Below are 14,117 nucleotides of genomic sequence, written 5' to 3' on the forward strand. Positions count from 1 at the left end.
GAGGCCGAGGTGGGTGGATTGCTTGAGGCCAGGAGTTTGAGACCAGCCTGAGCACCATAGCAAGACCTCTCTACAAAAAAACTTTCATCAAAAAAATTAGCTAGACATGGTGGTGCACACCTGTAGTGCCTGCTACTTAGAAGGTTGAGGTGGGAGGATTGTCTGAGCCCAGGAGGTGGAGGTTGCAGTAAGCCCTGATCGTGCCACTGCTCTCTATCATGGGTGACAGAGTAAGACCGTCTCAAAAAAAAGAGAAAAAAGAAAAAAGGGAGTTTTCAATAGTGGCATGGTGGCTCCCTATAGGTTTAAATTTCAGCTCACAAACAATTTCTGCTATAATAATGAGACGTTGATGGTGCAGACGGTGAGTATCCCCCACATGACAGAGCCAGCCAAGCCCTATAGCCAGGCGCTCCAATATCCCCTCAGCATAGATTGTGTTATGCACATTTCACGGGTGAGAAGACCCAGCCCAGAGAGGGGATGCAACCTGCCCAGCATCCCACAGCTGGCCCAGATGGGGCCTGGACTGGATCCCAGCTCTGCGGACTCAAGCCCTCAGGGCAGAATGGCTCAGCTCAGCCGTGACCAGCAGGCCTCAGGGACTACACATGAGAATCACCCCCGGCTGGGGGGTTGCAGGGGGTTGGGGATGAGGCCCAGGAACTTGCCTTTTCCTTTTTTTGAGAGAGTCTTGCTCTGTTGCTCAGGCTGGAGTGCAGTGGCGTGATCTCGGCTCACTGCAAATTCTGCTTTCCGGGTTCGAGCAATTTTCCTGCCTCAGCCTCCTGAGTAGCTGGGATTACAGGCACCCGCCCGGCTAATTTTTGTATTTTTAGTCGAGACGGGGTTTCACCATGTTGGCCAGGCTGGTTTTGAACTCCTGACCTCAAGTGATCTGCCCGCCTCGGCTTCTCAAAGTGCTGGATTACGGCATGAGCCACCGCACCTGGCCAGGAAGCTGCCTTTTAACAAGCACCTCTGGGGATTCCAACCCAGGGTGCCTGCAGGCACAGCTTTGAGAAACCCACGTCTGTGCTGATCAGCTGAGGGTCTGGGAAGCATGGAAGGGAGGAGTTAGGAGCACGGCTCGCTGCCTCTGAATGAAACATAAAGACACACTGTCTCTTGCATCATCCAGTCTGTGGGGAATGAGTCAAATCAAACATTTTTGGGGAAGTAAATATGTCAGGTGAGCCGGCACTCCTGGGCCCAGAAAGGCTGTTAGTCTTGCGGGAACACTCTGTACCTCTGCGCAGGCTATTGGGAGGGCAGGACTCTGGGGTCCCTCCTTTTAAATCCCCCACCCCAGCTCTAAGGGTGGGCCTTCATGAACTGGGCCTGAGCTGACCAGGGGCTGAGCGATTTGGAGTGAGGTGGGGGTCCCAGGTCAGCCAGAAAGTCAGGAGGTACCCCCAGCCCCCAGCTCTGCTGATGAGGCCTGGGGAAGTTGCACATGGAGGGGCAGCCGGAAGGCGGTCTAAACAACCCTCTACCCCGGGAGGGGGAAGCCACCTTCCCATCAGTCACCCAGACAGGGTGATGAGGACTGTAATTTCTCCAGCTGCTGCCTTCGAAGGGAGGGAAAGGGCCCATTGCTCATGAGTGGCTGAGTGACTAAATGCCTGGATCTCTCAGTGGGTGCTGGGGGCAGGGGGGCGGAAGGGGCTGGGGCGCCCGTGGGGGCAGGGCCTTGGCTCCTAGCCTCCAGGGATCTGAGTCACCGGGAGAACGTGGCACAGGGCCAGGGGCTGGGCAGGGCTCCAGCGGGGGCTGGATTCCAGGTCTGACCTGGCCACGGCACCCAGGAAAAATCACCACCCCTTTCTGGGCCACCATTTTCTGTCCTGGAAAATGGTGGAGGCAGATGAGATGATCCCAAATCCCTCACCCTATGAAGGAGGAACTTCTTGTGGGGGGTGCTTCCAGCATGGTCTCAGAGCTGAAGCTGGAAAGCCTTCATCCAGACCCACCTGGAGCTGGCTGGAGCCTGGCTTGGCTGGGGGCAGGGGTGGGGAGGGTGGAGGTGGTTTGGGACAGGCTAGGGGTCTGGCTGAGCTGCCTGGACTGGTCTCTCTGTCCCTGGGAAGCTGTGGGTATTGCATGGTAGTGAACTGGGAGGGGGTATGGAGAGATGGGGTGCAGCTCTCTCTGATGGGGTAGCACTGATCAGCCACATGCCCTTTAGCAAGTCACATCCCCTCTCTGAGCCTCAATTTGCTCCTGATGGGGGGCAATGCCCTGCCTCACCTGTACCTTGGAGCACTGGGGAAGCCTCAAACCCTGGATTTGACTGAGTGCCAAATGCCGTGGGGTGCTGTACAATTACTCCGGTCCCCGGGAAAGAAACAGGGTTTGAATCCTGGCTCCCAGTAGCTGTGCGGCCCTGGATGAGTGACTGCACCTCCTGAGCTTCATGGGCTTGTCTGTAGATGGGAACAGCAGTAGCCCCTTGTCTGGGGCACTTGGGGATTAAGTGAGGCCGTGGACATCAGGCGCCTGGCGCATGGCAGCACCAACCCCTCGCCTCCAGCAAGACCCCAAGACACAGACCCCAACCCTACCTGGATGAGGTGGCCCTGCTCACTCTGCAGGGCGCTGAGGCCCTGGCCCAGCGTGCCGTGCCCCTTCCGCAGCCCCATGCACTCTGTCTGCAGCTCCGAGGCTCGGGCCAGCAGCCGGGGCAGCTGGTCGGCCAGCGTGTCCAGCAGCTCCTGCTCCTGGTCGCCCACCAGCCGTGGCTGGGCCTGGTGCTCGGTCAGCGCCTGCAGCACTGAGGCCTGGGCGCTCTCCAGGCGTGCGAAGCTGTCGGTGAGGTCGGGGCAGCGCGGGTCGATGAGGATGCTGAGGCGTGAGCTGTCCACCCTCTCCACAGTGACCAGGGCGCTGTTGGCGCCGGCAGCCCCAGTGCTGACGACAGGCGGGGGAGCCGTGCCCGGCGCATGGGTGTGGTTCAGGAAGAGCACAGCACCGGTGACAGCTACGGCCAGCAGCACAGCCAGGGCCAGCAGCACAGTGCACAGCACGTAGCCGCAGCTCGGCCGCTGCAGGCCCACCCAGGATGCACAGACACAGACAGACAGACGGACGGGAGAGAGAAGGGGCCAGCATTAGAGGCATATCTGGGGTCAGAGGACCCCCTTCTTGGGGGCTGGGCAAGGGCATGGCACAGAGAGATCGAGATGAGACAGGCACGGAGAGACAGTCCAAGGGGAGACAGACAAGACAGGGACACCCACAGATGCAGTGAGAGGGACACAGTGAGCGCCTCAGGGAGAAAGTGGAGAGAGACAGCCCCAGAGGGGAGGTGGAGACATAGGGAGAGACAGGGAGACACAGGGAGATGCAGGGAGACAGAGACGAAGAGGATGGGAAATAGAAACCGAGGCAGAAAGACACAAAGACACAAGCAGAATGCCAAGCTTTCCCTCTTGCTGCCCCTGCCGCCCACCTCCCCCCATGCCCTGCATGGTGACAGCCCAGGGACCCATGGTCACCTGTGTGTGCGGCCGTGTGGCCCCCGTGGAGCCCACACCACCCAGTAAGAGCTGGAGGTGGAGATCCCACCTCTGCAGCCAGACGGGCCAGGCTCAGGCCTCCAAGCTGCACTTCCCACAGTGTGACCTTGGGCGAGGGGCCTCCCCTCTCTGAGCCTCAGTTTCCTCGCCTGTAAAATAGAGCAATATAGAGACACCCATATCTCTATACACGGGTCAGAGAGAGCTGTGATGCAACAGCAGCGATGCTAGAGACAGTCTCGTGCTGTCTCTGGGAACGAGCGCCCTGGGGTAGTGGGCACCCATCATGGAAGGTCCCTTCCAACTGCAGCGGCCACATCCCGTGTTCTGTCCCGCTACTCTCCAGTCCCCAAGGCACATGGGGGCTCCTAGGCACCTCCTCCCCGCACCCCGCCCCGTCCTCTCTCCTTCCTCTACCTCTTCACAGAGCAGGCCCCTGGCAGAGCAAACAGCAATCCACTGGACCAGGCAGCCCTAAGGCCACCCTGGAGAAGACGCCTGCTGCCCTCCAAGGAGGAGGGGGGCCAAGGCAACAGGTGGCTGTCACTCCAGAACAAGCCATATCTCAAAACCGGGAACGGGGCCGGGCGAGGTGGCTCATGCCTGTAAGCCCAGCACTTGGGAGGCTGAGGTGGGCAGATCATGAGGTCAGGAGATCGAGACCATCCTGGCCAACAAGGTGCAACCCCGTCTTTACTAAAAATACAAAAATTAGCTGGGCATGGTGGCACATGCCTGTAATCCCAGCTACTCGGGAGGCTGAGGCACGAGAATCCCTTGAACTTGGGAGGCAGAGGTTACAGTGAGCCAAGACCATGACACTGAACTCCAGCCTGGAGACAGAGCTAGACTCCATCTCAAAAAAAAAAAAAAAAAAAAAAAAAGGAAACGAAGGGCAGGCGCGATAAAAAAAAAAAAAAAAACTGTTGGCCAGAAGCCAGGGACGAGAACAGCTTGTGGTGAACGGAGGTGCCAGAGTGTGGCCGCACACGCTCTCGGAGGCCCAGATTCACTGGGCAGACTCGCTCATGGCCCCTGAGCATTACACACAAGGGAAAACTGAGGCCCAGAGAGGGCAAGGGGCTCTCCCAGAGTCACACAGCAAATAAAAGCAGAACTGGGATTAGGCCCCGAGCCTCCTGCCTTCCTCCCCGGGCCAGGCCCCTCCTGTGATTGAATTTCCTCAACTCTCAGACACATTTTCCCCACATTTTCAACTTTCTGAATTTGAGACTTGTCTTGAAATGACTTCGTATATTAAGGCGCTTGGAGCCGTGCCTGGCACGTTGTGCTCGCGCAATAAATATTAGTGGTTTTTATTATCCCATGATCAATGTGCACACGGCATCTGGAGGACATTTTTTTTCCACCCAAAGTGTTATTTCTGTGTGTCGTCAATGCTGGGACGCACCTTCTCTTTTTTTCACGTTTTAGCATCTCCAACATGGGGGAACATCTTACAATTGTAATTGACAGCTTGCTTGCTTTCTTAGTGATACATTGAACAGAGATAGACGCCTCTTATATCATTGTGTCTTACTACCTAGAAGATGAGGCAGAGCAAAGAATCGTTTTTCTAAATTCAAGTTCCACAAGGACCTGCCGATGACCTTCTTGGCACCCGAAGAGGACGGGGTGGAGGAGACACGCGCCCGGACATGCAGACCCCCGGGAAAGAGATCTGCCTTGTTGTCAGGATGCGGAAGAGAGTTCCTTGGCCTGTCCCTATTGTCATGTGGCTGCCGGGACTCAGTGCTCCATGCCTGCCTGGTTCTCTTGGGGGCCACGTCCATTCCGGGCTCCACGCATCAAGACAATTTACTCCAGCCAGACCTGAATGCACAGTTCCCCTCCACCAGCTCTGCACAGGCTGCTCCCTTGGCCAGCCAGGAGCATCTGCTTCCCCTCCTCCTTTTCCACTGGCCTAATGTATTCTCTTCTTTCAGGGCTCAGCTAGCTGTCACTTCTTCCAGGAAGCCGTCCTTGACTGTTTCCACTCTGCTTCCCCCAGCTTGGAGGGGCTCCTCCTCTGTGCTCCCCCCATTAGGGTGCTTACAAGACAGATTGTTGTGGCCTTCGACTTCATTTACTCGCTCATTCAATCATCTATTCCACATTCACTAGATCTTCCCATGAACAGGCTCTGGGCCAGTTCCTGAGGAGGTATCGGGGGACCTGTCAGCCCCAGCTCCTGCTCCTGGGGAGTTCCTGTTCTATGGACTGGGATTACTGGGATTCTTTTAAGAGACAAGGACTCGCTCTGTCACCCAGGCTGGAGTGCAGTGGCACAATCTTAGCTCACTGCAGCCTCAAACTCCTTGGCTCAAGCAACCCTCCCATCTCAGCCTCTTGAGTAGCTGGGACTACAGGCATGCACCACCATGCCCGGCTAATTTTTTTTTTTTTTTTTTTTTTAATTTTTGAGGCTCCTTACTTTGCCCAGGCTGGCCTCAAACACCTGGACTCCAGCAATCCTCACACCTTGGCCTCCCAAAGTGCTGAGATTTTAGGCACGAGCCACCATGTCCGGTCCATAGACTGTGATTCTTGATTTTTTGGGGTGTCTTGTGAAAGCTGTGGGCACAGCTTCTGAGGATTCAGGGACTAGTGAATCTCAAGTTCAGGAAACTTGCCCTGGACTGTGAGCCCCTCCACAGGTAGGGACCTGCTCGCCGCCTGGCACAGAGCAGCCCCGATGGCCGCTGCTGGATGGACGGGCAGATGGACAGAAGGAAGGAGCTGGCATGGGGAGGGGGTGAAGGCATTCCTGGGACCTACCTGGCTTGGCAGGGCAGAGGCTCATGACCCTGGCTGGGCCCTGGGCCCCGAGGCAGGGCTGCCTCTGACCCTATGCCCACCTCTGATAGCCTGGCACAGAATGGGCAAGCTTCAGGCCATCCTCAGCCCCCAGCCACCTGCAGGTCAGGTGGGCACTGCACCATCACTGCCATTCCTTGGTCATGGACCATGTTCCCATCACTGAATTATCCAAGTAACCCCATGCAGTTGATGCTATGGTTGAATTCATTATGCAGATTGGAAAACTGAGGCTCAGAGAACAAGACCCTCATCCAAAGTCACATGGGGGAGGCACACTGGAGCCACCACCTGGACCCAGGGCTGGGGCACTCCGAATTGCCAGGGCCGCTAACTGGGCTGTTCTATATTTCCTTCCTCTGCCTAAAGTATGGCCGGGTTTGATAGACAAAGCTCTGTGTCAGCAGCTAAGTCCCTGTCATGCACGCTTCTGGAGCCCGTCGGGAGATACCGTGCCCCAAGCAGCTCAGGGCCGCATCATCGGACTGTGTAGCATTAAGGTCCCCTGGCGGGCGAGGCTGGGGCTGGCATGGCAGAGAGGTCAGCTGTCTCCCCTCTGCGTCTCCCACACCCCTGCCCTATCTTGCACCCTCCTCCCACCCAAGCCCCCTCCCTGGTGGGAAGGCAGAGGGCACCAAAATGGGGAGGGGCTCGAGGAAGCCGCAGGGGGTCCCCTAGAGGCAGGGGGACAGCGGAGCTTGGAGATGAAACAGGGCACTCAGCAGAGGAGAATTAGTCTTCAGAGATCACCTTAAAGATGAAGTACTGTTCGCTTTTATGGGCTGCCGTTTACGTGCCTTGTGAAGAAATCTGCCCGAGATAATAAGGGGGGCTCTGGGCGCTGAGCAGCCCAAATGGTATGCCTGAGGCTGGAGCTGATTCATCCGTCCTGGTGTGGCCGAGCGGGGTGCACTCCCTGGGGGCTGCGGAATGGGGAGGATGCACACAGAGGCCCCAGCTCCCAAGACAGGGCATCCCCGGGCAAGTGGGCAGGAGAGAGACCACGGCCTGAGCCGGGAGCCCTGGGTTCAAAGTCCACTTCTGCCACTGACCACCTGCATGAGCTTCCAGCTGGAGGGACCCAGCTTGGTTCCTCGAGTGACCCCCCCGTGCCCACCCAGGGTTCATGGCTGCCTAAGAAGCCTTGGCCAAAAGGAGGGTAAGGCTCATGCCAGGAGGGCGGCAGGCAGCCCCCGGGGGTGCCTCAGTTACAGGGTGACCTCTGTCCAGGCTACCTTCTCTGAGGCCCCAGCCTTGGGGGTTCTGGGGAAGCGGTGGGGGTGGGGAGGCTCAGGAGGAAGGGATTTGATGCCAAGACGCTCTGCTAAGCTGGCACACCTCCCTTCCTCCTCACCTCCTAAGAGAGCTAGCTGGCAGGAGTCCCCTGGGGAGACTGGGACCACACTCCACAGATGAAAGTAGGAAGAAGAAAGTCTCCCTCAGGGGAGGCCAGGCCAGGTTAGACCCAGGTGAGCACCCCTCCTGCCACCCACCCCCATCTCCTAAGAGCACCCAGCCCAAGGCAGGCAGCTGTTCTGCATGACAAAAACCCATCCTGGGGCTTTGCATTGGGAAATGGAAAGTTGGAGGTGGAGGTGGCGGGGTCCTGTGGGCTCTGGATCCAGCAGAGGCTTGCACAGAGCCTGGGCGGGGGGCTTATGGGCTCTGTGGGTTGAGGGGACTGGGCCCTGCCTCGGGCCAGAGCCTTGGGGGAATTCCTCCTGTCTCCCCTGGAGCCCACTCTGCTCCCGGCTGGCACATGGCTGGGCACATGGCTCCCAGTAAGGGCCGAACTCTGAGCCCTGGCCCTGGCAGAGGGAGGGTCCCAGAGACTCCCCTGGGGGTGAAGGGCTGGTGGCTCTGCTCACCATTCTGGGGTCCCAAAGACTTAGGAAGGGGGTCTGCAGGCTTGTTCTGTGAGATCTGAGGGGGAACCGCCATCCCGCTGGGGACCCTTCAGCAGAACCCTGCTGAGGGCCATCTGGAGTCTCAGGCCACAGGGAGGGGCGCAGGAGGGGCTGAAGGTGTCCAAGGGGACAAGAGCGCCCCACAGAGCTCCCGCCTCTGCCCCTCCTCCTGGTAGCATTTGCTCTGAACCACAGAGGGGGCTTCTCCAGATGTTTCCTATAAGGCTCTTGCCCACCCTCCCCCCGACATATAGCTCTGGCCTCCCAGAGGGCCCACCGGGGCCTTAAGCCTACTGGGGCCCAAACCAGCGTCTCTCCACCCCAAACCTGACCCCTCCTATTTCTCACTGGGGGGATGGCACCAACCCCACCTGCTGCACCCGCAAAGCTGGCACCTCCCCAGGCCTCCCTCCCTCACCCAACATCTGGACAGTCACCTGCTCCTGTCCATTCTACCTCCTCAGCCACACCACGCCCCCGGCTAAACAGTGAGCTCAGAAGGAGGGGCTCGGGAAATCCCAAGCCTAGCACAGTGACCTCAACCCAAACCCCAGGGAACAAGAAGAAAGAGGCATGGATCTGCTTTCTAGCACCCATGATGGTTTGTAATCGCCCCGACCTGTGAGTTTGTTCCCCCCATGAGACTCTAAGCTCCCTGAGGCACAGACCGTACCCACCAGACTATACCTTCTAGCATGAGGTAGGGCCTCCCTAAATAGTCACTGAGTAAATTTAAGGCAGCAGGGATTTAGGTTAGACATCAGGAAGAACTTCCCAAAGAGATTTTCTTTCTTCCTTTCTGAAATGTTCTTAGAAATTTTGAAAGCATCAAGAGACCTTGCCTGGGATGGGGTGGAAGTTGACCTCCCTGTAGGGTGGCTTGGGGACGGCTCAGAAACAAGCCCCTCTGACCAGAGGAGACGGTTGCAGAGTGACTTCCTGCCCCAAGCTCCAAGACCAGAAGAATCAGGTCTATTTCTAGATCCTTTCATCTGACAAACTCCAAACTCCTGGCAAATACCGTTTCACCCTGCCCCAAGGCTGTGAGAGGCTCCTCCTTCTGTAGGGAGAGGGAGGACGCGTTAACAAAGTCCCAGTTGGCAACTTGTCCAAGGTCACCTGACAAAGAGTAGCTGAGGCTGCATAGGGCTGGGAAAGATGGGGCCCAAGGCGGTCCCCAGAAATGGCTGCACTTGGACAAAGGTCCTTCAGGACCTCCGGACCTGGGCTATACCCACTCGCAGTGGGTGCTTTCGGTGCCCTGACAACCACACAGCCTGGACACTGGAGTCCCAACTGGGGCTGAGTGGGCTGAACCAAGAAAGGGCGGCCAGCCTCTCTTCCTTCCATCCTCCCGCAGAGGCCCTTGTCTGCTGTCCAAGAAGACCCAGGTTCGAGTCCCAGCTCCAGCTCTTAGTCTCAGTTTCCTCATCTGTCAAATGGGTTCATCATCCCTGCCACCAAGCTCCTAGGGTGGCTGTGACTAAGAAACGAGAGGTATGGCCTGTGACCTACTGGTGCTTGGAGTGCCGAGTCGGCATTATGCTCCCAGAGGAAAATCCCCCATTAAAGAGCCTTGGCCAGGCCCCTCTGGGAAGAGCCAGATGTTCAGATGGCGTTTCCTGTTAGGCAGAGAGGAGACCGGGACACAGCCAGCCTGTGGAGGGGACAGGCTGCTGAGAGGCATCCTCCTCATGAGGACACAGTGCTTTACAGTTTGCAAAACACACCAGTATTTCACGTGGCCCCCATAACAGCCCTTGTGAAATGAGGAGGAAGCGAAGACTCTGCTGTTCCACTTTACAGATGGTGAAGCCCAGGCCCAGAGAGGGGGAGTAACTTACCCAGAGCCACACAGCATGTCAGTGGGTGAGACGAACCTGGCCACAAGGGAGGAGAGAGGGCTGGCCCAGGGGAGGGCAGGCCCAAGGGAACCAGGGCAAGCAGCGCTCTATCTTTCTTCTGACGGTGGCCACAGGAAAGGCCTTGCCTCTTGTCTGAAGCTTCAAACAAGCCCAGAGCTGGCACAGGGAACAGCCTGTCTACATGCTGGGTCACCAAACGGGCGGGGAGGGGAGGCGGGTGCTTGCTATTGGCCCAGGCTCCTGGAGCAACAGCCCTCGAGCTTCCTCCAATGCCAAGGGGCAGACAGCTGGGCTGTGTGGGGGCTGAAAGCTGTGCCCCCAGGGAGCAGCAGAGAAAGGCGGGGCAGGCCCGGAGGCCTTGAAGCCACATTTCAAACACATTCCCCAGAAGGCACCTCCCCTTGAGACAGACCAGTGCCTGCTGGCCGTCTCCTGAGGCTCTTCCTGGCTGAAGCATCACGCAGTTCCATTCAGCAAACACTCTCAATGCCTGACCTAAGCTGCCTGGAAGGAATGGAGCTTGGGCCCAGGGAGAGACCCAGAGATGGGCTCCAGAGGAGGGTGTGTCCAAAGGGATCTCCTGATGCAGGAGGGGCCCAGGACAAGGCAGCTGAGCGGCACAGGCTAAACACTACTAGAACTTAAGAGACACAGCCACAGAGCATCAGGGAAGGCTTCCTGGAGGAGATGGCAGCATTTGAGCTGGGTTTTGAGTATATGTAGGGTATCCCTGAGTGAAGGGGTGTGTGTGTGTGCGTGTGTGTGTGTGTGTCAGGCTGGGGAAGCAAACAAGATGACACAGAAAAGATCTGGAAATGCAGCGGCGTGGTGTGGGGCCCAGGGTGGGCAAATAACAAACAGTCACTGCCTGTAAGGGACCAATGCGAAGGCACAGTATGCCAGGCTAGGGATGGCCTTGGAGGACAGGTCTAGAAGTTAAGACAGTTCTTGCTAAGGGGGAGAAGTCAGATCTCAGCAGGAGGGGACTTGTTATTTGGGGGTGGCTTAGGTGCAGACCTGACCTAAAAGAGGGGCCCGACCACCCCTGAGAAGCAGTGGGCTAGGTGTGTGGTTAGACCAGGGTTCGAATCCCCACTCTCTTGCCAACGTGCTGTGTGACTTGGGCATGTTCCCAACCTCTCTGACCCCTGGTCTGTGATGTGGGAACGCACTGGCCCCCAGCCTGCTTGGAGAAATGAGGTAGTGCCGACGAATGGGAAGGGGCTTTGCAAACCGTAGAGGGCTGGGACCTTGTGCCACGGCAGTGTCACACCAGGAAGAATGAGCAGGCTGCAGCTCCTGAGAGGAAGGGACCACCAAGGGCTGCCCGAGCCGCCCCCTCCTGCAGCTGCAAGCACGAACTGTTCTTTCCCCAATGACATCTGTCTGGGAGAAATTTAAAATTTAAAATGGGCAGCCCTATTCTTTCCTCTCCTTGGTGAGCGAGAGGCCTCCTCGTTTTCTCCTGCCTGTCCCAGTCCCTTGGCAGCCCAGCCCGGGGCAGCCCTGGGGCTCCCCTCTGCCTCGGCTTCCGGACTCCAGCCCCCTTGCTGGCCAGCCCAGGTGCTCTCCCCTCACCCGCTTCCACCGCACAGCCCTGGGCACCCTCCAAGCCCCACCTCCACTGCCCCTGAAGAGGCAGGAGGAAGGGAGGAATGAATCAGCCCTGGAGCACACAGACAAGGGTTCAAATCCCGGCAGAGCTGCGTGGCCTCAGGCAGGAGCCAACCATCTCTGAGCCCTGCTTTCCTTGTCTTAAAGTCAGAAAATCACAATACCCAGCGTTCCTGTAGGAGATGAATCTTTATTGATCCTCTGCTGTATGCAGGGCCCTGGCTAAAGAGGGAAGGATGCAGAGGAGATTCAGGGGGTCAGGTTCAGGACCAGGTGCCTGGCACAGGGTAGCGCCCAGAGTGGAGATTTTGTGGGTAGTTAAGATGCCGATTGTAGAGGTGAGGAAACGGGGACTCAGCAAGGGGGCTGATTTGTCTGTGGACACACGGCGAACTGTAAGTCCCCGCCTCCCTCTGCACCAGCGTGCACCAGGGGGCCGCTGGGGGTGCGGGGACGCGGGAGACCTGGCCCGCAGCGCGCGTGGCTCCTGCAGGGGTGCCGCCCCCACCGAACCTCGAGTTCAAGCCTCGGCTAGGGGAGGAGGAGAGGAGGGTCCCCATCCCGGTCCGGGCCTCCGGAGCCTCGAAGGGGTGCGCCGCAAACTCCAGCCCCCGCAATGGGTGCCCGCCCCGCCGGCCCGAGCGGCCACCGCCTGGCCAGCCGCCCAGGCTCCGTGTCCCAGCGCCCGAGCGTACCTGCGGCTTGTCGCGCGGCCGGTCCTCAAGTTGGGCAGCGCCGCCCATGGTCTTCCACCGGTCGTTGACCATCTTCCGGCAGGACTGGCGGGGACGCCGGGCGAGGCGCGCCGCTGAGGAGCGCAAAGGCGGCGGGGTGGGCGCGGGCTCGGGGCGCGCTCTGTCCGCCGGGTCCCCGCCTCTGTGCCCCGCGCCGGGGCGGCCCGGGAGCTGGCGGGCGTGTGCGGATGAGCGCGCCGCTGTGTGCGGGCGGGAGCAGGAGCGGGAGCGCGAAAGCCGCCAGCCCAACGCCCGCCGCTCGCGCTGCGCGCCGTCCCCGCTCCCGGCTCCCGCGCCTCCCTGGCGCGCTCCTCTCCCTCCTCCCTCGTCCCTCCTCCCTCCTTCTCAATCTCCGCATCTTTTCTGGTCTCGGACTCTCTTTGCTTTTTATTGCTCCCCTCGGCCTCCCCCGACACACTAACACACCCGCGCGCGCTCACACACGCGGACTTGGATACTGAACTCCGCCTCCGAAAAGGCCAAGGGAAAGGAGGCCGAACTGGCCCCCAGATACCGCGGCCGGCCGGAGGGCAGCAAACAGCCGCGGGCGGCCCGGCTCCTGCTGGCTCCCGGAGGGGCCTGAGAGCCCCCCGGCGGCGCCTCTGCACAAACTTCCTCCCGGGCGGGACTCGCACAACTCACTAGGCGCGGGGCGGGCCCCGAGGGCGCCCCCGCTGGGCGGTTCGGCGTCTCCGGGGAGTGGCGCGGCGCTCCTTCCGGCTCCCTCCCGGCTCAGGACGCAGGGCTCGCCCCAAGACCCAGGCAGTTTCGGTGGGGTGCGCCCCCTGCGGGCCCCCGAGGTCTGGGTCCAGGTCCCCGGGCAAGTGCGCCCAGCTGTGGGGTCTCCAGCCCCCGGGGACCTCCCTGCTCCGATCCCCGACGCGCGAGCCTGGTCTTGGGGTCGTCCCAGTCCGCGTCCGCAGACCCGTGCCCTCGCGCCGGCGGTCGGAGAGCCCACCCGACGCCCCCCTGCCTGGGCGGCCCGTGGGCGAAATGGGGGTCCCCACCACTGCCACAGCCGCGGGCGCTGCGGTCGCGAGTACCAGCCGCTCCGCGCTCCCCGGCGCGCCCCGCGCGGTCCCAGCCCCCGCCTTCTCCTCCGCCGGGAGGGGATTTGTGCCGGGAGGGGTCTTCTTAGTTGCCCCTTCCCACCAGCAGCACTTTTAAAAGCATTTAATCGGCCCGGAGCGGCCTTCGGAGGTAATTGACAAAGTCCTTAATCTGCACGGCGAACGAGCTGCTATTGTAGCTTCCGACCGGGAGGCGCCCACACTGCCCGACGCCGGGCTCCCCTCCCGCCGCCCTGCCGAGCCCGCCGGCCGCCCCTCCTCCGCCCCTTTCTGCGGCCCTGTCTTTTTCTGCTCCCCCAGCTCCAGACAGACACCCCCGTTCCCCGCCCCCGCTTCTCCCCAAAGCTGTTTTCCGGCTCCCGGGGCGCCTTGGCCGCCGCGCTGTTCCCTGGCACCGTCTCCGTCTCTCCCCCACTGGCTGCCAGTCTGTCGCCCCATCTTCGTCCCTCTCCCGATCCCTCTGCGCGTCCGGCACTGGCGGGACAGACTGGCTGGGGGTGGGGGCCGCGTCCAGCCTGGGCTGGGGCACTCCTTGGGCCCCGGAGCAGGGGACCCTGTGGCCCGGTGCCATCCGAGGAGACTGCCACCCGCC

General features: G+C 60.0%; 1 protein-coding gene across 1 annotated transcript in view; it reads right to left on the bottom strand.

The window, feature by feature from the left end:
* FIBCD1 (fibrinogen C domain containing 1) overlaps positions 1 to 13,180 on the bottom strand; it is a 38,042-nt gene extending 24,862 nt beyond the window's left edge. The window contains exons 1-3 of the mRNA XM_030818048.1: positions 13,098 to 13,180; positions 12,417 to 12,529; positions 2,565 to 3,044 (exon numbers count right to left, since the gene is read on the bottom strand). Coding sequence (XP_030673908.1) covers positions 2,565 to 3,044; positions 12,417 to 12,488 — 552 coding nt within the window. The 5' untranslated portion in view covers positions 12,489 to 12,529; positions 13,098 to 13,180. The remainder of the gene's footprint in view (positions 1 to 2,564; positions 3,045 to 12,416; positions 12,530 to 13,097) is intronic.
* Between the last annotated feature and the right edge of the window lie 937 nt (positions 13,181 to 14,117).

This window comes from Nomascus leucogenys, chromosome 8 (genome assembly GCF_006542625.1).
Source record: "Nomascus leucogenys isolate Asia chromosome 8, Asia_NLE_v1, whole genome shotgun sequence".
Taxonomy (NCBI): domain Eukaryota; kingdom Metazoa; phylum Chordata; class Mammalia; order Primates; family Hylobatidae; genus Nomascus; species Nomascus leucogenys.